The 26,831-nt window shown below is 47.2% G+C and overlaps 1 protein-coding gene across 5 annotated transcripts in view; it reads left to right on the top strand.

The window, feature by feature from the left end:
• Positions 1–26,831, top strand: part of ITGAE (integrin subunit alpha E) — a 75,388-nt gene that overhangs the window by 31,798 nt on the left and 16,759 nt on the right. For 3 of the 5 annotated variants that reach the window (XM_040455566.1, XM_040455564.1, XM_040455567.1), the window contains exons 3-21: positions 3,299–3,390; positions 4,671–4,753; positions 5,151–5,268; positions 5,489–5,620; positions 6,033–6,148; positions 6,791–6,942; positions 7,916–8,069; positions 8,641–8,785; positions 9,265–9,332; positions 10,119–10,254; positions 10,838–10,980; positions 11,335–11,475; positions 12,143–12,367; positions 13,368–13,498; positions 15,059–15,189; positions 16,448–16,614; positions 17,980–18,108; positions 21,888–21,961; positions 25,331–25,463. In XM_040455566.1, coding sequence (XP_040311500.1) covers positions 3,299–3,390; positions 4,671–4,753; positions 5,151–5,268; positions 5,489–5,620; positions 6,033–6,148; positions 6,791–6,942; positions 7,916–8,069; positions 8,641–8,785; positions 9,265–9,332; positions 10,119–10,254; positions 10,838–10,980; positions 11,335–11,475; positions 12,143–12,367; positions 13,368–13,498; positions 15,059–15,189; positions 16,448–16,614; positions 17,980–18,108; positions 21,888–21,961; positions 25,331–25,463 — 2,470 coding nt within the window. Of the gene's footprint in view, positions 1–3,298; positions 3,391–4,670; positions 4,754–5,150; positions 5,269–5,488; positions 5,621–6,032; positions 6,149–6,790; positions 6,943–7,915; positions 8,070–8,640; positions 8,786–9,264; positions 9,333–10,118; positions 10,255–10,837; positions 10,981–11,334; positions 11,476–12,142; positions 12,368–13,367; positions 13,499–15,058; positions 15,190–16,447; positions 16,615–17,979; positions 18,109–21,887; positions 21,962–25,330; positions 25,464–26,831 lie in introns of those variants that run through there. The other 2 variants (XM_040455565.1, XM_040455569.1) reach the window with 2 other exon arrangements.

Genomic DNA, 26,831 nt, shown 5'->3' with positions numbered 1-26,831 from the left:
TATGACACCCAGTGCTCATCCCCAAAAATGCCCTCCTTAATGCCCATCACCCATTTAACCCATACCCCCACCCACCTCCCCTCCAGCAGCCCTCAGTTCTCTGTATTTAAGAGTCTCTTATGGTGGAGTGTGTGGGTGGCTCAGTTGGTTAAGCGTCCCACTTTGGCTCATAGTTCATGGGTTTGAACCCCACATCAGGCGCTGTGCTCACAGCACAGAGCCTGGAGCCTGCTTCAAGTTCTGTGTCTCCCTCTCTCTCTGCCCCTCCCCTGCTCATGCATGCATGTGCTCTCGCTCTCTCTCAAAAATAAAGATTAAAAAAAATTTTTTTTAAGAAGAGTCTCTTATGGTCTGCCTCCCTCTCTGTTTTTTTTTTCTTATTTTTCCTTCCCTTCCCTTATGTTCATCTATTGAGTTTCTCAAATCCCAAATATGAGTGAAATCATATATCTGTCTTTCTCTGACTGACTTATTTCACTAGCATAATACCTTCTAGTTCCATTCACGTTGTTGCAAATGGCAAGATTTCATTCTTTTTGATCACTGAGAAGTATTCTGTTATATATATATATATATATGTATATATATATATATATACACACATATATATGTATATATATGTATATATATGTATATATATATATATACACACTACGTCTTCTTACTCCAATCATCAGTCAGTGGACATTTGGGCTCTTTCCACAACTTGATTATGGTTGATAGTGCTGCTATAAACATTGGGGTGCAGGTGCCCCTTCAAATCAGCATTTTTGTATCCTTTGGATAAATACCTAGTAGTGCAATTGCTGGGTCGTGGGGTAGCTCTATTTTTAACTTTTTGAGGAACCTCTATACTGTTTTCCACAGTGGCTGCACCAGTTTGCATTCCCACCAAAGCGTAAAAGGGTTCCCCTTTCTCGGCATCCTCACCAATATCTGTTGTTTCCCGAGTTGTTCATTTTAGCCATTCTGACAGGTGTGAAGCGAGATCTCATTGTGGTTTTGATTTGTATTTCCCTGATGATGAGTGATGTTGAGCATCTTTTCGTGTGTCTGTGAGCCATGTAGATGTCTTCTTTGGAAAAGTGTCTATTGATGTCTCTTGCCCATTTCTTCACTGGATTATTTATTTTTTGGGTGTTGAGTTTGGTAAGTTCCTTATAGATTTTGGATACTAACCCTTTAATCTGATATGTAATTTGCAAATATCTTCTCTCATTCTATTGGTTGCCTTTTATTTCATTGATTGTCACCTTTGCTGTGCAGAAGCTTTTTATCTTGATGATGTCCCAATAGTTCACTTTTGCTTTTATTTCCCTTGCCTCCAGAGATATGTCAAGTAGGAAGTCACTGCAGCTGAGATCAAAGAGGTTTTTGCTTGTTTTCTCTTGTAGGATTTTGATGGTTTCCTGTCTCACATTTAGGTCTTTTATTCATTTTGATTTATTGTTGTGTATGGTGAAAATGGTCCAGGTTTATTCTTCTGCATGTCACTGTCCAGTTTTCCCAGCACCATTTGCTGAAGAGACTGCTTTTTTTCATTGGATACTCTTTCTTGCTTTGTCAAAGATTAGCTAGCCATATATTTGTGGGTCAATCTCTGGGTCTTCTATTCTGTTCCATTGATCTATGTATCTGTTTTTGTGCCAGTACCATACTGTCTTGATGATTATAGCTTTGTAATGTAGCTAAAAAGTCCAGACTTGTGATGCTTCCAGCTTTGGTTTTCTTTTTCAACATTACATGGCTATTCTGGGTCTTTTCTCATTCCACACAAATTTTGGGATTGTTTGTTCTAGCTCTGTGAAGAATGTTGGTATTATTTTGATAGGGATTGCATTGAATGTGTGGATTTCCTTGGGTAATATTGACATTTTAACAATATTTGTTCTTCCAATCCATGAGCACAGAATGTTTTTCCATTTCTTTGTGTTTTCTTTACTTTCTTTTATACGTATTCTGTAGTTTTCAATGTATAGATCTTTTACCTCTTTGGTTAGGCTTATTCTTAGGTATCTTATGGTTTTTGGTGCAATTGTAAATGAGATCAGTTCCTTGATATCTCTTTCTGCTACTTCATTATTGGTGTAAAGAAATGCAACTAATTTCTGTATATCGTTTTTATATCCTGCGACATTGCTGAATTCATGTATCAGCTCTAGCAGTTTTTTGGTGGTCTTTCAGATTTCCCATGTAGAGTATCATGTCATCTGTGAAGAGTGAGAATTTGACTTATTCCTTGCCAATTTGGATGCCTTTTATTTCTTTTTGTTGTCTGATTGCTGAGGCTAGGACTTCCAATGCTATATTGAACAACAGTAGTGAGAGTGGACATCCCTGTCATGTTCCTGACCTTAGGGGGAGAGCTCTCAGTTTTTTCCCATCAAGAATGATGTTATCTGTAGGCCTTTCATATATGGTTTTTATGATATTAAGGTATGTTCTTTCTGTCTCCACTTTCTTGAGGGTTTTTATCAAGAAAAGATGCTGTATTTTGTTATATCCTTTTTTTGCATCTATTGAAAGGATCATATGGTTCTTATCCTTTCTTTTATTAATGTGGTGTATCACATTGATCGATTTGTAAATATTGAATCAGCCCTGCAGCCCAGGAATAAATCCAACTTGATCATGGTGAATAATTCTTTTGATGTACTATTGAATTTGCTGCTGAGAATTTTTTGCATCCAGGTTCATCAGGGATATTGGCCTGTAATTCTCCTTTTTAGTGGGGTCTTTGACTGGTTTGGGAATCAAGGCAATGCTGGCTTCATAGAATGAGTTTGGAATCAAACCTCCATTTCTGACTGACCCATTGCATAGCAGTGCCAGGATGCTATTCTCAAGAAATACCATCACTGAGGCCAGGTGGGTCAGTTCCCCTGGTAGCCACTAGGAAGCCAGCAGTGCCCCTGACAGAACCAGCTGTTCTGTTGATGGCTTCCTAGCATCTACCCACCCCCTCCCCAAAAAGCGGAGAGTCTTTATTTACCATCAATACCACTCCCATTTCTGTCAGGGTAGGTCAGCAGGCAGAGAGCAGATGCATTTAACTATTTCTCCCCTGGAGCTATGTAAATGTAAATGCTGAGCAAATGCTTTTCACATAATGCAAAGTCTGCCATTTTGGGCTGGGACCCAAGTCTGGACCTCTTCCATTAGTTTTCCAGATAGGGAGCCTGTGAGTCTGGAGTGGGGCCTGGAGTGGGGCCTGGAGTGGGAAGACTGTGCCTGGGCAGGCAGAAAGGAGGAGGAAATCATTGGCCAGCTCAGCTTTGCTGTCTGCCTTCCTACTCAGGCTCCTGGTCACCAATCCTCAAACCAACGGGACAGCAGGCCTCCTACATCGTTGTTCCCTCATCCAGGATGAGATTCTTTGCCAACCAGTAGGTAAGTCAACCACCACTCCAGGGAATGTTCCCTGGACCTCCTTTTGAGGAATCCCACTTATCTGGCCGAAACCATTTGAACCCAGATGCACTTAGTCCAGTCCCTCGACCCTAGATTCCACCACCACCCACAGTAGGCCTTCTATCCCAAAGCCCAATCCCATCCCAACCCAACCCAAATCCCCAGCCCACCTTTCCATATCTTGTCCTAACAAAAATGATACCTAAAATGTATCGAGTGCTACCTAAATGATACCTAAAATGTAGCAGAGTGCCTGGCACTCTGCTAAGTGCTTTGTTCACTTTTAATTCTCAAATTCACTCCCATTTTATAGAAAAGGAAGCTACAGTTCAGAGCAGTCCTTTAATTGCCAATACGACTAAGGGCATGCATCTAGTGTTGGCAGCACTACAGCTGGCAAACCCGACTCTATCTGATTCCAGAACCCAACATGTCCCAATTCATCACACCTCCATTTCATCTAACTTTACCCCTCCCGACCTGTGGCCATCCTAGCATCTAGCATGGGGATTGGCACTCAATAAATGCTGTTTGAATGAATGAATGAACAAGTGAATGGACCTAATTCACACATTAACCAACTCTACTCATTCCATCCAGTTCAACTCAAGGCCCACATTTGCTGATGAACCCTCAGCTGTGTATGGTAGGGTTCTTGTCTCTGTGAAAGGCATGGTGTTGATCAGCCTCAGTCTCTGCTTCAGAAGGGGATGCAGGCTGGCAGCATAAGCGGGTGATTCTATGGCTCAAAAATGAGTCTCCTGAGGCCCACCTTGTGGAGGGAGAGGAATGAGCTACACTTTCACCCTGGGGTCTTGGGGCATTAAGAGTCCCCAGAAATAGAACGTGGAGAGTGGAGAGTTCATCGGTCCATGTAGCCAGTTCTTTAGCATCTTTCACCCGTCCCCAGTGCGGCACACAACCACCGGCTAGTTCTTCTCTGCCCTCCTGCCCTTCCAAACTGGGATCCCCTGTAAGTAAAGTACCAGGTCTCAGTTATGTCTAGATCCCTATCACCATCTGCCATGAGGCTAGGCACAGAGCAGACATCACAGGGCATTTGTTGAATGAGTCAGTGAATAAGCCCAGGGAATAGGCCCTTTGCCTTGAACATGTCCAGGCCTGTGCTTGAAGGCCCCCCAACCAGCTTCTAGAAGCTGCTCTGAGTGGCCGATTGTTCTTTATGGGGCCCTGACCATCATGTGACCTCTGATGTTGGCTGTAGGGTTGCCTCCCAGCATCCTTCCCTCCTTACCTAGGCTTAACTGTTTCAGAGCATGCCCCCATCCCAAAGGGAAGGCACCCGGGAGTGACAGTTGTCCGGAACCACCACAGTGTTTTGGTGAGTATGCATGAGGCAGGATGATGGAGGGCTTCAGGGAAGGTGGAACTTACCCTGTAGTTGACCGGTGTTGATAACACTCTGACTGGCATATTCTCAGGGCTGAGCCCAGCTGCCTCCCTGGTACCAACCCCAGGGCTAACCATGGCTCTGACCTGGGTACTCCATGACCCAGCACACTGACCTAAGTGCTTAACTTCAGCTTTGGCCCCAGCACTGACTCCTACCCCTGATGAGGGGTGAGCAAACTATTCCTGCATCTTCTACTTGGTTGTGGCACTTAATTCTGTAATGGAGGTGATGGATTCTGTAATGGGGTGATGATGTGGCTGTGATTAGGGGGCCTGTGCTGGAGATGACCTAGGCTTTCCCCTTCTTCTCTCCCCCTCTCTCCTAGATCTGTATTCAAGTGATGTCCCGGAAGCCCCACAGCCTCAGCCCAGAACTCATAGGCACCTGCAGCCTATTAGCCAACAACTTCCAACCCCAGGCTCAGGTCTACTTCTCTGACCTTGGTAAGGGTTGGACACTGACTGACCTTAGATAGCTCTAAAGAGATCTCCTTGGGTCTCCAGGAAGAGGCGTGGCAGATGTTAGAGGGACACAGAAGCCCAGAGAGGGCAAGGCGAGCCTAAGCCCCTGTGAAGGAAATCAAAGCAGAGACAAGTGTGGGCCTGCCTGGAGGTGAACAAGGAGGCTATCTGACTCCGAGTTCTTCCGTATGTGTTTTTAAAGAAAATCTCCTTGATCCCAATGTACATGTGGATGCCAGAGACTGCTACCGGAACAAGAATGGCAGCCTAGAGAAGACAGCCAGGTGGCGCCGGGCTCTGAAGACACAAGAGGGGCAGGAGGATGAAGCAGCTGGTGAGAAGAGGCAGATCTGGGTTGTTCCCAGAGGCTGTCAGAGCTGACCCCTAGGCTGGTGACCTCCAGGGGTGAGGTGTGCCGAGGGCCGGAAGATGGGAAGCAGTGGCTGGATTCTATAGGCCTAGTTAGTCCCAGCTCTGCCCCCCTCTCCATATTACAGATGGAGAAACTGAGGCCCGAGGAGCAGGAGCTATGGGAGTGACTCACTCAGCAGGTCAGAGCCCGAGTAGGCCATGGCTATCTATGCCTCCGAGACAGAGGCTTCACTCTTGGGGACTTTACCAGCTTCCTCCCTGAACTGAGCCCTCAGGGCTTGAATGGGGTGGGTGCCCTGCAGGGCAGCACATGCTGCCCTCACTCCTGTGTCAAATTCCGTGTCCGCTCCTAACCTGCTCCCTGTTTTGGCCAGGCACTGAGATTGCCATCATCCTAGATGGCTCAGGAAGCATTGATCCCCCAGACTTCCAGAAAGCCAAAGACTTCATCTCCAACATGATGAAGAACTTCTATGCCAAGTGCTTTGAGGTGGGCTTCCCTAAGAGCTAGACTCACACAGTCTATTAGTTCTCTATTGCCATGAACAAACTACCTCAAAACAACAACCATTTATTTGCTCACAGTTCTGTGGGTCAGCTATTTGGGCTGGATTCAGCTGGGTGGTCCTTCTGCTGGCCTTGCCTGGAGTTACTCCTGCAGCTGCAGACATCCTGTTGTTTGACTGGATGGCCTAAGATGGCCTTACCTGTCTGGGCCTTGTGCCTCCAGCAGGCCAGCTTAACGTTTTCATGGCTGCAGTGTTCCAAGAGGGCAAGAACCAGCGCATGCGTGTACTTTTCAAGTTTCTGACTGTATCGCATTTGCTCATGTTCCATTGACCAAAGCTAGTCACATGACCAACCCCATAGTCAATATGTGGGAGGGGGACTACACAAAGACATGGTTTCAGGGGCAAGTCTATGATTCACTGTGATCCAGTACTATTATACCTTCCTCCACCTCTCCTTGCTTAGAGATTTCCCTCTGCCTTAACATCTCCTCCTGCCTGGAGGCAAGGAGAAATGAGTGGATTCTTCCACTGCTTCCAGGAGGAACCGTGTAGGGGGCAGGGGCGGCTTTGGGCATGGTGACTCTGCCAACCTCCTCCCCACCTCGGCTCCTCCTCTATAGTGCAACTTTGCCCTTGTGCAATATGGGGAAGTGATACAGACTGAGTTTGATCTTCGGGACAGCCAGGATGCACTGGCCTCCCTCGCCAGAGTCCAGAATATCACTCAAGTGAAGAATGTCACCAAGACTGCTTCTGCCATACAGCATGTCCTGTAAGTATGAGGGCAGTGGGAATTACCTGAGCACCTACTGGGTGCCAGCTCACGGCCCTGCCCAGAGGTTCTGAGGCATCATGCCTGGAGAGATGGCTGGATGGAGCTGTGAAGAGGAGAGGATCAGGTTCTAGCTCTTCTTTGGCTGAGGGAAATGTGTGAGGTCTTTCAACCCAGTCTTTGTTAATGGCTGACATCCCAAGACATCCTCCAAAAAGTCTTCCAAAGACTCCTGCTGTGAGCATCAGTAGAGCACGGTACTTACAGGGATGGGCTTCGTGGCCAGGCTGCGTGGGTTCAATCTCTACTTTGTACTCACCTTGGGTAAGTTGCCTAACCTGTCGGTGCTTCAGTTGCCTCACATTTAAAATGAGAATAATAATAATGCTTGTCAGGGGCACCTGGGTGGCTCAGTCAGTTAAGCATCTGACTCTTGATTTCAGCTCAGGTCATGATCTCACAGTTTGTAAGCTCCAGCCCCACGTCAGGCTCTGTGCTGACAGGTGGAGGCTGCTTGGGATTTTCTCTCCCTCTGCATGCTCCCTTTGTCTCTCAAAATAAATAAATAAACTTAAAAAAATAATATTATTTGTTCTATAGGATTTTGTGAGGATTAAATGGGTTAAAATATGCACAGCACTTACAACAGTGCTTGGCACATAAGTACTATGTAAATATTAGCCACTCTTTATCAATATCATTGTCATTCCTACACATACACACAGAATAGACTCTGCTATCCAGCACCTTTCTATGGGAGGAGGTGAGGGGCTAGGTATGTCTCAGCCTCCCCTCCACCTGGCCCTGCTGTGTGCCACAGGGGCATCACCACCCCTCTTCCGGCTTTTGTTCCCCCATTTCGGAGGGCTCCTTAATCCTCTCCAATTCTGAAACAGGTCAGTGAGTAAAATCTCCCCGGAGCTCAGTATCCCTCTGGCAAAGTTCTCCTCTTTATTTACTCTCCCCTACTTAGAGACAACATCTTCACGCCAAGCCACGGCTCCAGAAAAAATGCACCCAAGGTCATAGTGGTAATCACTGATGGGGACATATTTGGGGATCCACTCAACCTCACAACTGTCATCAGTTCCCCAAAGATGCAAGGTGTTGAGCGCTTTGCCATCAGGGTAAGAGCTGGGAGTTGGGTCGGGGGGCACCTTCTGACCCTGTTCAGCCTGGGGTGGGGAGGAGCCAGGGTTCCCGATAGGGGCTTGCTCTATTCACAGACTCTCACCAACTTCTCCCAGTCCCTATGTCCTGTACTTCCCCCATCCCATATCGGGTCCTCACACAGAGGGCTTGTTTCCCAACTGTGGTCACAGCTCACTCACCCAGCAGTGATGGGGAGAGCAGTGGACACTCAGGGATCCCAAAAGAAGAACATCAGGGAAGGTTCCTGGAGGAGACGGTGCTAAGCTAAGTGTTGGAGGACAAGCAGGAGTAGCTGGCCTAGGGTGCAGGGAAGGTAGAAGGGCTCTGCAGGCAAAGGGCACAGCATGTGCAGAGGTGAGAATGAACCTGGTGTGAGAAGGAAGGGGTATGTGTGGGAGAACAGGGAGCAGGGAAAGGAGGCAGGTGGTGAAGGGCCCTGAAGGCCAGCAGAGAGACTCAGCCCTCTCCTAGCCTAGAGAGCTCCCTGGGCTTGGGAACCAGCCAGCCCTCACAGTGCTGACCCACTGACCCAGGGCTTCTGTGCAGGTGGGAAATGGGAGTACTAAGACCCTCAAGGAACTGAAGCTGATTGCCTCAGACCCATTTGAGAGACATGCGTTCACAGTGACCAATTATTCAGCCCTGGATGGACTGCTGAGCAAATTGCAGCAGAATATCATTCACACGGAAGGTGAGGGCTCCAGCGTGGTCCACTTAGCCTCTGGCAGGAGGCCAAGCCCTGTGTGTCAGCCCCACCCCTGTCCTACCTCCATATGGTTCTCTGGGCAACTCCTATCACCTCTCTGAGCCTCAGCTGTTCCATCTCTAAAAAGGTAACAATATCCCCAGCCCTCATCGCTTCCCCAGAATTACCTGAACCTCTGATGAGAAGCTTAAGTGCTGGAGAAAGAATGACTGGGACATGGATCCCACTCTCAGGAGCTCACAGATGAGGAAACTGAGGCCCAGAAAGAGGAAGTAAGCTGCCCAAGCTTACTCTGCGGGTAGATACTAAAGCAGGATCAGGTCTCCACTCTCAGCCTGGTATATGTCCCATTATTCCGAACATCGTTCCCTCTGGGTGTGAGGTCAAACTGGGCCCTTCCCTGACTTAGTTTCTCCCTTCACCTCAGCCCACAGCAGCATCTCACTGGGCTTCTTGGCTTCTAGGCACTGTTGGAGAGGCCCTCCACTACCAACTGGCACAGATCGGGTTCAGTGCCCAGATCCTGGATGAGGTATGTGGTGAACTCAGCACCAGGCAGGATCACCATAGAGGAAGGGCCTCAGTGACACCCAGGGACTCAGGGACCCCTGGCTCACAGTGCAGGGCTCTGTCCTCCTGTAATGAGGCCTCTGAAGGAGCCCGTTTAGGATAAAAGAAAACTCTTGTACTTGCTTGCCCTAATCTGGACCTTTGAGGTAGGCAAAAGAATGGCCATATTTATTACAGGGGTCAGTTTTGTTCTGTGTGCTCAAAGATTGAGCAGTTCCCTCTTAATATACGCTACTAACACCAGCTTTGGCTCGGGTCACTTGCCTACCAAGCTGAGTTCTCCTCACCGGAGGCACTATTCCTCCCAGATGGGGAAAGATGCAGGCATGGTGAGGACATCAGCCCTGCACAGAGGTGGAATTGTGGTTAGCAAATTGCTCAACACAGGTAGGCCTTGGGTGTCAGGCACAGGCTGAGCAACCTGTACAGAAGGAGATGAGCTCTGTCTTGCTCAACCGTACTTTGTTTTAATGCTCAACGTCTATGGCCCGGGTCAGATTTCCACCCTGGAAATCTGGAGAGACACTCACTGGAGAGACAGTTGCCCCGCTAGGGTCATGGGTACAAGGTAGGAACTGGGTATTTGCCATTTCACCTTCCTTCTGCGTTTCCAGCCAGGTGGTCAGGGATCATTGAACATCCCCCGCCCCCAACCCAAGGTTTGTGACATTGGCTGGTAGGCCCATGGCTGCTGTGGCTGGCCCCAGCTCCTGCCTCTCAGATGACCTCCAACCCTCATCCCCTGTAGGGGCAGGTGCTGCTCGGTGCCGTCGGGGCCTTTAACTGGTCAGGGGGAGCACTGCTCTACAACTTGCACAGCCGCCGGGGTCGCTTCCTGAACCAGACGGCAGCAGATACCAAGACTGCACAGTACAGCTATCTAGGTGAGGCGGGGCCTGGAGACTACCTGAGTGAGGGTGGGGCCTACACAGGGACACTGAGTCTGCGCATTAGCCTGCACTAGGCTTCCCAGTTAGGGCAGGCTGTGGTCAGTCACATGGACTGAGGGATGGGCCTTGGTTAGGGACGCTCGAGGCTGAGAATTAGGGCCTTTTGGATGAGGACAAGGCCTCCTTGGTACTGAAGCTCAGGGTGGCCCTGAGGATGTGGGGCCTTGCCACTAACGGTAGTGGTGGGTAACCCTTCACCCCTCTCCTTGGTCCTCATATACCATGTGTATGATGAACATGGGTGGTGAATGTGTGTGAAGGAGTATATTTGGAGTGAAGCTGTATATATGATAATGTGTGTGTATCACTTCTGTGTGATGGGGCACATGTGTGTGACCAGCTACGGTGGTTAAGTGGGAGCACTCCCTGATGCCAATTTTTAAAAGGATGAGAAAGACAGTTTCTCCAGATCTGCTCCCCTCTGCCCAGGCTACTTTGAAGGATTGGCTGGGAAAGTCGGGGTTCTAAGGAGTGGCCTGGGAGCTCCCAACGACAACCACCACCTCCTCCCTCCTAGGTTACTCAGTGGCCCTGCTGCACAAGGCCTGTGGCCTCTCCTATGTGGCAGGGGCTCCACGGTACAAGCAGCGGGGGGCCGTGTTTGAGCTTCAGAAGGAGGGCAAAGAGACCAACTTCGTGCCAGTGCTGGAGGGAGAGCAGGTACTTGCTGGAGAAGGATGCCCCCATTATTATAGATGGAGGATCTGGAAGTCCCAGAGGGAATGGGGCAGGCTCCAAGGCACACCGAGGGGCATCACCTCAGCCTGGACAGAACTCAGACAGAATGCAGTGCCACTGCCCCAGCTCTGCATGTCTGGTTATCAACTGGCTTCCTCCGCTGTGGGGCATATGGCCGCTCACCCAGGCTTCTAGGTTTCTCTGGTGAACAGATTGATCTGGAATGACCCAAATTGGCAGTCCAGGAAGAACAGGATCAGGAGTCTAGGCTTGCTGAGGGGTATCAGAGGAGGCCTCCCCAGCACCCTTGTGAGCTGAGCTCCTCCTGGGCTGTAGATGGGATCCTATTTTGGCTCTGAGCTGTGCCCTGTGGACGTTGACATGGATGGGACCACGGACTTCTTGCTCGTGGCTGCTCCTTTCTACCACATTCACGGAGAGGAAGGCAGAGTCTACGTGTACCATCTGAACAAGCAGGTGGGAGTCTCCATCTTCGCAAACTTGCTGAGCTTGTGGGTGCTTAGCCTGCTGCAGAGGTGACGGAGGCTGGGAGTGCCCTGGCCCTGCCTTGCTTGGAAGGACAGTGCTGGGGAAGTGCGCAGGGTGGATGGTGGACAGCTGGGGCGGCTGTTCCATTTGTTCCCCTGCTCCACCTTCTCACTTTCCCCACCCCATCATCCCATGTCGATGATGATAACATCCCAAATAGCTGCACGCTCGACAAAGCATGTTTTGTCTATGATCTCGCTTGTTTCTCACTGTAACTGTGTTTCTCATACTGTGTCACTTCCGTTTTACAGATGAGGAAGCTGAGGCTCAACGATGTTGAGACTTGCTCAAGTTTACATAGCGAGTGTGTGGTAGAGCCAAGACTAGAACCCGGGCCTCCCAATTGCCAGTGGGGTACCCCTAACTGTGGGAGCAGAGGGAGAAGGCTCTGGGTCCTAGCAGGCTCTGGGCAGGAGGATCTTAGCCTTACCACTCACTTACCGTGTAGCCTTGGGGAGGTCCGTTGCCTTTTCTGAGCCTCAGCCTCCCTGCTAGAGAATCAGGAACAAGTCCAGTGAGCATGCCTTCCGGGATGGCCGCGGTTGTGCACCCTGCATCCCTCTCTTGAGGACTGAGCTACCTGTTTGCTTTACAGAATGGTTCCTTCTCTTTGGCACACACGCTGAGTGGGTACCCTGGATTCACTGATGTCCGATTTGGCTTTGCCATGGCAACAGTGGGGGATATCAGTCAGGATAAGCTCACAGATGTGGCCATTGGGGCCCCCCTGGAGGGTTTTGGGGCAGATGATGGTACCAGCTTCGGCAGCGTGTACATCTACAATGGACGCTGGGATGGCCTTCCTACCACCCCCTCTCAGGTAACCTGCAGGGCTCTCTCCAGCCTCTACTATGAGATTCTGACCTCCCTAGATGTGATAGCCTGAGCCCCAAGTCAGCTCCAGTTCTAAGTGTCAGGCGGGTCCCAAAGGGTCAGCAGTGCCCAGTGAAGGACAGAAGTCACTTGGAGGTTCCAGGCCAGGACCTCACCCCAGACCCTTCCAGTGGGGTAAGAGGTTGTGGCAACATCTGTTTCTTGACCCGTATCTCCCTTTTTTGGCATTCCTGACCATGGACCTGCCTCAGATTCTCCTTCCTCACTTTCTGTCCCTTCTCTGGCTCCTGCCCCCCCACCCAACCCCATCCATGCCTTAACCCTCATCTCCCAAGACCCCATTGCCAGCCTCTCATGTTACATAGTTTGTGGGCACTTTCACCCATCTCAGACCATGGTTGTTCTTCTAACTTCAGTTTTGTATGTCCAGCTGTGTCCCGAGCACCTTGCTGGATGGCTCCCCAGGCATCTCATGCTGCCTAACCCAAAGCATCCTCTCCTCCCAGACCTGCTGCTCCTCTGGGCCCCTTCTCCTATCCCCCACACATATCCTAATGGTTCTCTCCCATATCCAGCCCTGGCCTGGCTCCTGTCTCTCTCCATCCCTACCACCCCTGGCCTGGCTGCTCCTACTCGCCATCTTCCGCCCTGTGTCTGATTAGTCAGGCCCACCTCATTCCCCAGCCCCTCCTCAAGCCTCCTTGCACCCAAACCCCCTCTGTTCCCACTGCAGTGACCCCTGGCTGTGTCCTCAGATGTCCTGCTCTTCCCCAACCCCAGCTTTCATCACTTGCCATGTCAAGTCCCACCTGCCCTTCAGGGCTCCATTCAAATGCCATTCCCCCTGGAAAACCTTGCCCTTCTCTTTTCAGTTCCTCACTTGAGGGCTCACTGGGGTGGGGATCAAGGCTTATCATGCTGATTTGAATAAAACCCAAAAGGGCTCCCCTTCTCCTCCTCCATGCCTTGTGCTTTTCTCTCCACAGCGGATCAGAGCCTCAGAGGTGGCCTCAGGACTCCACTACTTTGGCATGTCGGTGGCTGGCGGCTTAGATTTCACTGGTGACGGCCTTGCTGACATCACCGTGGGCACTCTGGGCCGGGCAGCTGTGCTCCGGTAGGGATTCGTTCTGCCTCCTGGGGTCCCAAGTCCCAGCCTCACCTAGTTGCCCTGTCTTCAGTGACCCCATGAAGACACCAGGCACTGATGGGAGAGAGTAAATGTGGTTGTCGAGGGCACTGGCTCTCGAATCTGCCCATCTGGGTTTGACCCTCAGCTCTCAATTAACCATTTGCCCTTGGGCAGGTTCTTGTATTCTGAGTCCCACTTTTCTGATCTGTAAATGGGAATAACAACAGCACCTCCCGCACAGAGTTATGAGGATTGAGAGAATCTTTGCAAAGATTTGGTACAGTACTCATTGAAAGCTATTATTTTGATGATATGATGATTTTCAGAACTTCTGTGTTCCATCCCTAAGGGAATTATCAAATCCCGTGGCTGTAAATAATCTGGCAGAGCACCTATCTGTCCTGTGCGCTCCACCAAGCTCCAACTTGGCTGCCTATTTAACGCCCTTCTTGGCTGTTGCTGTCTGGCATCTCGAAGTTAACATGTCTAAAAATGGACTTCGTGTTCTCACCCACTCCTCATTCTCCCCAAGCTGCCCTTCCCCAGGCTTGCCAGCTAAGTAAATGGCACCACTTGTTCAGGACAAATACCCAGGAGTCATCCTTGATTCCTCTCTTTTCTTTCTCCCACCACCCCATCAACAAGATTTTGTTGGCTCTGCCTCCACAGTGCTTCCCGGTATAAGACGCTGGCATCTCTCACCTGCACCACTGCCATGGTGTTCTTCCCTGCTTCCACTCCCCGTGCTCTGTTCTCCACACGGCTGCCTTTATCCTGCTGCTTAAAACCCCTCAGTGGCTCCCACTTAGAGAGTAAAATCCAAATTCTTTACCGTGGCTCACCATCCCCATGGCTTGTCTCTGCTCATCCCTCCATCCCCGTCTCCTCTTACTACCTTCTGTCTCACTAACTGTGCTCCAGTCGTGCTGACCTTTGTGTTCCTTAAACGAACCAAGTTCACTGCTACCACATGCCCTTTGCACTAGCTGTGCTTTCTGCCTGGAAGGAGGTTCCCCTTCTCTTCACACAGCTAGCTCTTGTTGGCACATCTCAAATGTCTCATCAGGGAGGCCATCCCTGATCACCCAACTAAGTAGCCCCCAATCTCTATTACCCTAACCTGTTTTGTTTTCTTAAAATTTTTTAATGTTTATATTTGAGAGAGAGAGAGAGAGAATCCAAAGCAGGCTTCAGGCCCCAAGCTGTCACTGCAGAGCCTGACACAGGGCCCGAACTCACAAACTCTGAGATCATGACCTGAGCCACAGTCAGACCCTTAACTGACTGAGCCACCCAGGTGCCCCCTATTTCCTTTTATCATAGCATTACCTGTACATAGGATTTTCCTGTCTCTTCTTATTTGCTTGTTGTCTATTTTCTCACTAGAGAAGAGACTTGTCTCTTTTCCAACTACTACATCCTGAAGATGCAGAACAGCACTTGGTATACTGGAGATGTTCAATAAATATTCATTGAATAATTGAATGAGCCAAGCACTGAAGTCTTGTGGTCACTCCTCATGGTTCTCTTTGCTATCTTGTTTAGCTCAAGACCTGTGGTTTACCTGAATGTGTCCATGACCTTCACCCCCATGGCACTGCCCATTGGCTTCAACAGCAGTGTGAATGCTTTTTTGTGTTTTGAAATCAGCTCTGTGACTACAGCTGCCGAGACAGGTAATAGACAGCCTGGCTGACCACCCTCCCCCCTCCCCCCCACCCAGTGTTGTGGTGATTCCTTGTTGGCTTCTGTAGGGGACAGAGAAAGAGGACTGGGAGGGTGGTGGTGTGCCGGGAGTGTTATGAAGTCCTGGTACTTGAAATCCCTCTATTAGAGCTTAGTTCCCTTGAGGTTAGGTTCTGCCTAATGGGAACTGTCCCAGAAAAGAGCGGTCTGCTGTTAAATCCATACTATGAAGGGATTTATCTGACCCTTGTTGGGCAGAAGGATTTTGGATCCCTTCCTCAAGGCTGAAGGATTGAGTTTCTGAAAGAAGACTCAGAAAAAAGGCAGCCATGCCTCCATCCCCCTCTCCTGTGCCCGTGTGTGTGTGCATGTGTTTGTAGGGGCTCCTGAGAAGTGCCTTTCCTCTTACTCTCTGATCACATCTTCCCTCCTTCCCTCCTCACTGTGTCTCCCTAGGCAGGTGGGATTAGATAACCTGCTGGAAGCCTGGCCTCTTTTTCCATCCCCATACTTGGCATTGGTTGGGTGCCTTTCCAGAAGGCAGAGGATGGGCATGGTTTTCATAGCCCAGGTACTTATTGCTAACCCAAGAGCTCCCCTCCAGAATAATCCCTCAGCAACAGTCCCCAAGGTTTAATCTCTCCAGAACAATACCTAAGATGTCTCTTTGCCTCTTGCAGGTCAGAAAGCATTCTCCCAGGTGGTAGTGGCTTTCCTGTAGAAGGAGGCCTTCATCAAATCTGGGGGTAGAAAATGACAGACCTATCAGTTCCAGCTGTATAGGATGAAAGATTCAGGTCACATTGCTTGAATAGCAGCTTCTGAGTGGCTGTGTGACACTGGGCAAGTGTCTTTCGTTCTCTGGGCCCTGGTTTCTATTCTGTACAGTATGGGAGTTGGCCCAGGTAGTCTGTAAGGTGCTTCCAGCTCCACTATCCTCAGGTCTTACTCTATGGTTTCTCTCTCCAGTCTCTGAATTATTCTTCCTCATAGTTTTCTCTTTCAATCATAGCCCTGGGAATGTGCTGCTTTGGGTTTGGGGCTGGGGCACTGAGGGACTAGAACCAGGTGCCAGAAGACCATGAGAAAAGTACTTTTGAAATGAAGAGACTTGGGATTCCAACACAAGGGACTAGGTGGGGACACCACTCAGGAAGGGCTCATAAGGAACTGCAGGCAGGCTAGGGGCCCCCTGTCTAGGGCTTACCCATCCCAGTCTTATCAGGAAGGTCTGGTCTTCATTCCCAGGCCTCAAAGACACAGTTCTGAACTTCACATTGGACGTGGATGTGATGAAGCAGAGGAAAAGACTGCAGTGTTCAGACAAGAATATTTGTCAGAGCCACCTTAGGGAATGGGATGGCAGTGTGTCCCGTCTTTGTGAGCCCCTCCTGCTCATTCCCACAGAGGGAAAGGTAAGTGGAGGAGTTTAGAAGAGAGTCATGATGGGTCTGGGTTTTCTTGAGAAAAAAGATTTGAGATGCTTGCCATGAAGGATATATACCCAAAACAAACTAGACAATTATAATAATCCTAGCAGATCAAGAACCATATAATGGCATGGGAGATGGAGTTAATTATACTAGAACTCCAAAGTAAAGAAATCTACTGAAATTGAACACTATGTCTCTGAGCTTCCTAGAAACTGGACACAAAGGGAAATGCTCTAATGGCTGACATTTTTCTTGGCAACAAATCAGGAATAACGGTGGATCCCCCCACCCCAGCCTCATGTCATCTCACCTAGTAGTGGGGTTGAGTGCCCTTATATGAGTAAACATCAGAAACATTGAATGAGAGAAAATAAAATAAAGACAAAAGGTATCATTTACAAAGGTTTACTCCTGACAGAGGTGCCTGGAGACATAAAAGACATGCGTTTGTCAGGACTCAGCCTTAGAAGGACCTATAAGGATCATTTATTCCAATAAACTTATAAGTTATGCTTCTCACTACATATCTGTTCAGGGTGTTAATTGGATTAAGAAAGTGTTTGTAGCAAGTCTATGCCTTCCTTAAATAAAAACTACATTTTCTACCTGGGGATCATGCTCACCTACTCTCAGGTGTTCAAAGCTCCTACCATCACTGAAAGGCTCACCTAAGGCCAATGGCACCCTAAGTAATCTCCTCATCTTCAGGTTTTACCTTTCTTTTTTTTTTTTTTTAATGTTTATTTATTTTTGAGACAGAGAGAGACAGAGCATGAACGGGGGAGGGTCAGAGAGAGAGGGAGACACAGAATCGGAAGCAGGCTCCAGGCTCTGAGCTGTCGGCACAGAGCCCGACGCGGGGCTTGAACTCACGGACCGTGAGATCATGACCTGAGCCGAAGTCGGACGCTTAACCGACTGAGCCACCCAGCCGCCCCAGGTTTTACCTTTCTAATAAGTCCTCCAGGTTGCTTTGAGAAAGACCTTTATGAACACAGATGTGACCACAATTCTTCCCTTCTGTGGCTTCCATTTGCCCTCCAAAAAATATTCAAGTTGGTTTGTAACTCTTGATGGCCAAAATCCCTTTGTGTTTGGGATGGGAACCATCATGAGTTTTCAGGCCTGAGGTTGTAGCAGATCAAGTGAGATTTTTCCAAAGCTCTAGGCAGCTTGCTTGAAGGAAGTTTCCCTTCAGCTTGGCTTATGTGGAAGAGGCTTATGACTTCTGACTCAACACTTTCATTGTTTATTTCTTATTATGATTACATCAGACTTAAAAGTATTCTTGTCATTTTTCCCCCACATGCCACTCCAATCCTGTATTACTTGGTGACTCTGTGGTAGCTCTGTGAGGAGGACTGCTTCTCCAGCATCAGTGTCAAGGTCAGCTACCAACTCCAGACCTCAGAGAGCCAGAGGGACCATCCCCACCCTGTTTTGGACCTCTACACTGAGCCCTTCACCATCTTCCAGGTGACGCAGCGAGGCGAGACTCCTGGGAGCCGTCCCCCAAAAAGTACCTGTTCCTCTAACTTTAAAGAATGTTAAAGTTAGGAGTACCCTCAGACAGTATTTGGGCCCCTTGCTGTTTAAACGGGGGAAACTGAGTTCCTGAGATGGTGTTCATTTGCCCAGGGCCTTACTGGTGGGTAACACAAGTCTCCAAACCACATGCAAGGTCAGTTCCTTTATGTTCACAGAAAACGTGCTTGCTACATATTTAATGATGCATAGGAATTTGTTGTCCGACTAGGCAAGGGTCTCTGGTGATAGTGTGGTGGGGGTCCTGTGTGGAGTCTGGACTGGGCCAACCTGCTCCTTCCTGTAGATAGGATGCTCTTTAGTGCATCTGCCTACCCAGGCCCTGACCTCGGCCTTCAGGCTGAATGTCTGACCTACCCAGAAACTTGGTGAGTGTCTGTCACAAGAAGCTTCTCTCATAACTCAGAGAAGTCAGAGGGAAAAAGAAACAGTCAAATTTCTTTCTTTCTTTTTTTTTTTTTTAATATTTATTTATTTATTTTGAGAGAGAGAGAGAAAGGACAAGCGGTGGAGGGGCAGAGAGAAAGGAAGAGAGAGAATCCCAAGCAGGGTTTGGGCTAGCAGTGCAGTCCCCACCCTGGGGCTCGATCTCACAAACCGTGAGATCATGACCTGAGCTGAAACCAAGAGTTGAATGCTTAACTGACTGAGCCACCCAGGCACCCCTCAAATTTCTTGATTCTTTGATATATAGGGTGATTTGGTTCTCTATACCCTGGCCGCCAATGGTATTCTGTCAGTCTTCATTTAGAGGGTCTTATGGCATATAGAAAAATCAGCAAGATTAAAGTGACAACATACACATTTAAAATAATAATTACAGTCAGTTGGAATGAAAAGGAAAAGCCGCCAAAAGCAGTTCATACTGACATAGAAAATCTTCAGGTAGAGTACCTATATTTCCAGGTAATCATAGGACACTCATGACTGTCTAATATTTTTACAACAGTGCTCTATATAAATTAAATAAATATTTGGCTTAAGTTTTGGCCAGTATCCAATGAATCAGTCACAAACAGTGAATAGAAATAAGAGAATAATATAACTAGGGTGACTCTTTCCATTGCTCTTCTGCCCAGGAAGGAGAATTAGCCTCCCTATGAGCAAAGATTGTCATCTTAATTCTTTTAGGCAAGAAATTTTATCTGAAATTTATAATAGTATATTTATTTTGTAAATAATTTTTAAAATTTTGGTATTGACAGAATAGATGATTCAGAAAAGATTAGGAGAACTAATGTAACAAATTTCATGAATAAGTAGATTATAATTAATTATATACATTCTGTTTTTCAAAACCTTTTTATTTTGAAGAATAGTCCAAAAAATTCCCATGCATTCTTTATCTAGATTCCCCCAAAGTTACCATTTTGATATTTTTATTTTTTTTTTCAACGTTTATTTATTTTTGGGACAGAGAGAGACAGAGCATGAACGGGGGAGGGGCAGAGAGAGAGGGAGACACAGAATCGGAAACAGGCTCCAGGCTCTGAGCCATCAGCCCAGAGCCTGACGCGGGGCTCGAACTCCCGGACCGCGAGATCGTGACCTGGCTGAAGTCGGACGCTTAACCGACTGCGCCACCCAGGCGCCCCACCATTTTGATATTTTATCGTATTTGCTTTATCATTCTCTTATTATATATATATATATATATATATATATACACACACACACACACACATATACATATATACACACATACATATATATGTGAATATATACGTGTCACACATCCATATATGTGTGCATATATACAATGTATACATATCACATATACATATATGTGTATATACACATATCACACATACATATATGTGTATATATACATATCACACATTCCATATATGTATGTGTATGTATATATATCACACGTTTATATTTTGCAACCATTTGAGAGTAAGTTACAAAGTTACAGATAGGATGCCTCTTAAACCCCAATACTTCAGTATATATTTCCTAAAAAACAAGGACATTCTCTTATCAAACCACAGTATGAGGATCAAAATCAGGAAATTAACAATGATAAAATGCTCTTATGTAATGTATAAACTTATTCAGATACCACCAGTTGTCCTATTAGTGTCCTATATGGCAAAAGAAAACATTTTTTTTTTTTTCTGGCCCAAGATCATTCATTACATTTTTTCAATACTCATCTTTCTTTAGTCTCCTTCAATCTGCAATAGTTTCTCGGTCTGTCTCACCATTTTTCAATGGTACAGGCCAGTTATTTTGTAGAATATGTTTCCTCATGATTACATTCAGGTTATGCATTTTTGACAGAAGTATCACAGAAGTGAAGCTGTGTCCTTCTAAGTGCACAGCATAGGAGGTACAACATGTTGATCTGTCCCTTTCTGGTACTATTTCCCTTTGTAATCAATAAGTATCTTTAAACTTTTTTTTTTAATGTTTATTTACTTTTGAGAAAGAGAGAGACAGAGAGTGAGTGGGGGAGGGGCAGAGAGAGAGGGAGACACAGAATCTGAAGCAGGCTCTAGGCTCTGAGCTGTCAGCGCAGAGCCCGATGCGGGGCTCGAACCCATGAACTGTGAGATCATAACCTGAGCTGAAGTCGGACGCTTAACTGACTGAGCCATCCAGGCGCCCCTAACAAAGAGATTTTTTAAAAAAAATTTATTCCACTAATGAAATGGGTGAGGAGAAATTATTTGGTGTTAGGTTAGGCACATAGATGTTTCCAAAGAATGAGTTCTAGCTGGGAGCTTAGATGCTTTAATCCTGCTCTCTCTCACTGGGCCTGGGTGAAAAAGCAGGCTACTTGGCTATATTAAAAGCAGAAGTAAAAAAAAAAAACCTGCCTCAGACTGTTAAGCTAGCCAGATAGAGCTCCAAGATATGACTTCTTCAAACTGCATCTCCCTCCTCTGGGAAGTAAGTTTCCTTTCTAGCTTCGGGCTCCCATTCCAGCTCCAGGCCATGGTAACATTCCTTGCAGAAAGCTACTGAGGTGGTCACTGGCTGCTGGGGAGATAAACACAGAGATTCTCCAGTTAAGGAGCTGGCTGTTTCCTTCATAACAAAAAAATAGATCCAGTTCCTTTAAAAAAATTTGATTTTTTAACTTAACTAGGGCTGTTCACCTTGCCTGGGCCTTTTGGACCCTCTGTAACTTTCCAAATGATTTTGTTTTAGTATAGGCAAAATTACAAGGGGAATATTTATCCTACAGAGAAGACTAGTCATGGGGACAAGAACCTCACAGGACTGGACCTCACAATATTTGGGTTAGGTGTCCCCCCATTCCTGCTCCTGCTGTTCCTGCCTCTACTTAAAAGGACTAAGGAAGCTTTTTTTCCTCTTAGGTTTTCCTCCCTAAAATGTTCAGATTAGTGAGTTGTGAGCAAGCCTGCTGCTTAATTCCCATGATATAAATGTGACAGGCACCCCCACCATTCCATGAAGGTCCCCCCATTTTTCACCTTGGCCAGAGGCCTAAATCCCGGTGTACCTTTGTTGTAAGACCAAGCACACTCCGTACCCCTGACAGGTCAAGGAATGTCACAGTCACAGCTCTCTTGGCCATATGGGTACAACCCCAGTCTGTTGGCCTTCACGTCCTTCTACCTGCACTTCTCAGAGTCTAAGGAAGGAGAGGTATGTCCTATGGAGAAGATCGAGAGGCAAAGCTCCCAGGGATGGTGGTGTCCCTGGTCTGACCCCTGCCTCTCTCTGTTTGGTTATAGCTGCCCTATGAGAAGAACTGCACGAATAAGCTGTTTTGTGTTGCTGACTTACAGATGGCCACCACCACCTCTCAGTGAGTTGTCAACTGCAACTAACTTTCTCCTGAAGGTGTACCCGGCAAACCCCTCATCAAAATTTGACTTTTCCTCATGGCCCACAAAGGGCTTTGAATCTATTACCTCATTGGGTCCTCAGCCACACCATGAGGGAGGCAAGAGATTTGTATTTCTGTCTTATAGATTATGGAACAGACTCAGTGGCTGAGGGACTGTGTGGGATCACAGAGCTCATTTGGTGGACTTGAACCCAGGTCTCTGACACCCTGGACAATGCTATTTTCATACCCTAGTGTTTCTTGCTCCTAGGACTACCCCAGGTAGAGGTAGCCTCTTCCTTGGCTCACCTGTTAACCCAATTACTTAACTAATTCATTAAATATTTATGGAGCATCTCCTCTGTGCCAGGCACTCTACATGCTGGAGATACATCAGCACACAACATAGACAAAACAGCCTTGCCCTCCTGGTGTTTTAGGAGGAGAAGATAGTAGGTACATTTTATGTTGATGAGATGTACTATGAAGAAAAGGCAGGGAAGGTGGGAGAAAGTGCCGGGTGGGGGTGGATTGCAGTTTTGGAGTGGTCAGGAAAGGGCTCACTGTGGCGACATTTTGGTACACACAGGAGGAGACTGGGGAGTGAACTCTGTGGGTGTCTGCAGGGAGAGCAGCTGCAAATTCCCTGAGATGGGAGCATACCTGGAGGTGGGAGGAATGGCCAGGACACCAGTGTGGTTGCAGTAGAATGAGGGAGAGGTAATGTGGGGGCAGGGAGAAAGGTTATATGGGACTTCTGAGGCCCTGCATAAGGGCTTTTATTGTGAACTGGGAAGCCAGACGAATGACAGGATCTTGCATTTTAACAGGCTCATTCTTGCTGCTGTGTGGTAGACTGCAGGAACACAGGTGTAAGCAGGGAGATAGTAAGGATCTATTATAACAACTCAGGTGAGAAGCGATGGTGACTTGGGCCAAAGTGGTAGCAGGTAAAGGTGCCTATATTTTGAAGTTAGAGCCCACAGGACTTGATGACAGATTGGATCAGGGGAGTAAGAGAAAAAGAAGGGTCTAAGGCAGCTTCCATGGTTTCATCCTGAACATCTAGATTTGTGCTGTCCAATACAGTAGCCACTAGTCACATTTAACTATTTAAATGAATTAAAATTAAGTAAAATTAAAATTTTAGTTCCTCAGTTGAACTAGGCACATTTCAAGGGCTCAACACCCACATAGGCCAGTGATATTGAATAGCACAGATATAGACTATTTCCATTACTGCGAAAGTTCCCTTGGATCACACTGAACTCCACAATAATGGCGATGCCAAGAACTGAATTGGGGAAGCCTTTAGAAGACTGATTTTGGAAGGCAGGGTGGAGAGAAAGAGATAAGGAGTTTGACTTTGGACACGTGACGGTCTTAAAATGCCCTTCCTGGCTAGTAGTGCTGCACACATAACATGGCACTGATGGCCCATTGGCCGGAGTTGGCATCTGGGTGGAAGAACGCTGTTGCCTGAGTCCTGGTAAGCCTTTTCATAGACATTTGTAGGAATTGTGGATGGCTTAGTGCGGCCCATCCCAATTGCTAAGGATCCAGTTCAAGACTTCTGAGTGTTTTGGAATCCAGCCTAATAAACAGATGCAGCTGTTTCCAACAGGAATTAATTACAGCCAAGAACTTCCCTCCCAGCCAGCTCCTTGGGATATATATAGCACACACAGCTGGCCCTACATCACCCCCTAGTGTAAATAGTAACCAGTCTCTTCTTTTTTCAAAAAGTATGATTGAGTCTAATCCTTAGTTAGCATCCAAATGTTTCAGGGGTTTCAACCTTTTTATGGACATGGATCTCCTAAAGAATCGAAGGAAAAAGCTCGAAGATGACATAGGCATAAAACATAAGTGTTTGCATTTGGGGCCCTCTGAAACTGTCCCTGGCCCTCAGGTTAAGAACCCCTGTGAAATAGAACAGTGGCTCTCAGATCTCTCTCGTGGGCTCTAGAACAGTTTAGCCAACTGATGTTTCAACATCTCTACCTTGTTATGCCATAGGCACCTCTCTTTATATCCCTGCCTGAACTCATCTGTCAGCTGCCACCCTCTGGTCTTCCTCCAGTGTTCTCTCCCTCACGAATAGGACCACTTGGTCATCCAGTGTGAAAATTCAGGGCTCATCCTTGACTCCTCTCTCTGCTGCTCTGGTTACAAGTGTGGCCTTACCATATCTGGTTTCTATCCCTTCTCTCTATCCCGGCTACTACTATATTACATCAGGCATTTGCCATCTTTTTTTTTTTTTTTTTTAAATTTTGTAAAATGTTTATCTTTGAAGGAGAGAGGCAGAGAGTGAGGGAGACACAGAATCCGAAGCAAGTTCCAGGCTCTGAGCTGTCAGCACAGAGCCCAACGTGGGGCTCCAACCCATGAACCAGGAGATCATGACCTGAACCGAAGTTGGATGCTTAACCATCTGGGGCGCCCAGGTGTCCCAGGCATTTGCCATCTCTTCAATGGATTTCCACAGCAGGCTCTAGTTGTCTCCCCACCCTCTCTCCTGCTAATCAATCTATCCTCTTCTCAGTTCTGATAAAACAAAAAGAATACTACCACAACAATAAAACACATGTCACAATACTTCCCAGAGCTTCATATTCTGTTTTTGAACAAATTTCCTAGGTGGCTAGGAAATTTTCCTTATATCGCTAATGTGTTCTCCTGCAGATCTTGGTTATGGATAGTGGTTCTGTACTCTGGGGCCCCACAGCACCTCAGTGGACTGAAGGAAGCTCTCACAAATCCCAAGTCTTCTCAAGTCTGAACAGACTGTTTTAAACCATACATTTAACCAACTGAGCCACCTAGACGCCCCAGTATTGAGCAGAGTATCTGGCACAGAGAAAGTACTCCATAAGTATATATGAAATGGATGAATTTGTGTAATGAAGTACCTTGCCTAGGGTTGCAGTGAATTGGCAGTAGAAAGAGTATTTAATTATAATTTTCCCAACCCCCTTTTGAGACTGTTAGACCTCAGGCAAATTAGACTCTCTTGGCTTCTGTTTCCTTTTCTATGAAATGGACAGTAACCATACTATTTTATACAGTTATTACGAGGATTAATTGAGGATGTGAAGCATCGAGCACAGTCCCTGCCATATAGTAAGCACCAAATAATGGGAAGCATTATCACCGTCTCACATAGCAACTGAGGGGGGATAGCAGTCCAGGTGTTTGCTTATGTTGAGGGGGAAGAAAATCTAGGCTAAATGTATCCTTTAGGCAATTTAAGAAGTTAGTTAAGATTGTGCTATTGTATTGCATTGATGTTTTTACAGATCAAATAAATTGGTAACATGTATCTATTTGCCTACTGCTGTGCAGGCAGGAATTGGTGGTGGGTCTCACAAAGGAGCTGACTCTGAACATTAACCTAACTAACTCTGGGGAAGATTCCTACATGACGAGCATGGCTTTGCATTACCCCAGAAACTTACAGTTTAAGAGGATACAGAAGGTAACTACGATGGCAGTTTTGGAAACATACACTCACGGCTGTCCCTTCCTGTACACCTGCTTTTTTATGGCAACCTCTGAACTGGTCTCCCGGCCTCCAGTCTCATCCAGGTCCATCCAATAAACTAGATGGATCCCCTCCAGTCCAACTGCATGCTGTGCTATGGGTTCAGTCGTGCTATTCTCTGCCTAAAGAGCCACCAGTGATGCCGTTCTGCAGTCACTCCTTGCCTGCAGCCTTTCTTAACCAGGGTTCTGAGAGGAAAATATTCTCTAAGTTAGCCGGGACCGGGAAAGTAAAAGTCTGCCCTGCCATTCATCAACCTGGGATCACAGACTCAAAGCCAGCTGCAAGATACTAGGAAACAATAATTCTCCCAAGGACATCCTGCAGCTGTGAAGTAACGCTGAAAAGTGTTCTCTAAAATCATAGGCAATCAGAGACTTTGCTGCTTGAAGTTCTATCTGTAATTATGAAACCATCTCACTCTTGACTGGATAATATGTCACTTTGAAGAGAAGCTTTCATCTGAGGTACAGCGCTTCAGACAAAGCATTCTGGACACAACTTTACAAATCCACCCTAATAGTTTCCAAGGAAGGGGTCCCTGGGTCTGGCCCTGCTTTACTTAGTAGAGCCTGTCAAAACTCTGCTTTACTTATATTAAAATTTTTTTTCAACGTTTTTATTGATTTTTGGGACAGAGAGAGACAGAGCATGAACGGGGGAGGGGCAGAGAGAGAGGGAGACACAGAATCGGAAACAGGCTCCAGGCTCCGAGCCATCCGCCCAGAGCCTGATGCGGGGCTCGAACTCCCGGACCGCGAGTGACCTGGCTGAAGTTGGACGCTTAACCGACTGCGCCACCCAGGCGCCCCTGATATTTCACCTGAACTGTACCCTTCCCTGGAATCCTTTAACTGTCTTTGCTTTTGTTTGGTGAGACAGACATACCCTGGTGCAGTTTTCCTCATTGTAAGCAATCATTAAACCTGCCTTTGTCAAACTACAGGTTTGTCCCTGGGGTCTTAGGCTATTTGAGCTAGGATAGCATCGATTACCTGAAAATAATGAAATTACCTCATAAGCTTCTTGAGTGGAAGTGGTGTTGCACTATCCTTGGGAGAATTAAGAAAATTGTCCATGAAATCACCTTCTGTATTCAGTGGTCTAGATGAAGATCCATGGTTGAGAAAGGCTCTGTGGCAGTGCTTGGCTCATGCTAGCCCTCCAGCCCATCTCAGGATATTAAGTTTGCATTGGTCCAAGGCCCAGTTCAAATGCCTCGCTACCAATGAAGACTTCACAGATTCCTTCCTCCTTGTTGGATTTCACCTCTTTCGATACTGTTTTTCAGTGGCAGATCAG

This window comes from Herpailurus yagouaroundi, unplaced genomic scaffold (assembly GCF_014898765.1).
Source record: "Herpailurus yagouaroundi ecotype Mexico unplaced genomic scaffold, PumYag 215, whole genome shotgun sequence".
In the NCBI taxonomy this organism is placed as follows: domain Eukaryota; kingdom Metazoa; phylum Chordata; class Mammalia; order Carnivora; family Felidae; genus Herpailurus; species Herpailurus yagouaroundi.
This window is presented reverse-complemented; position numbering and strand designations above follow the sequence as displayed.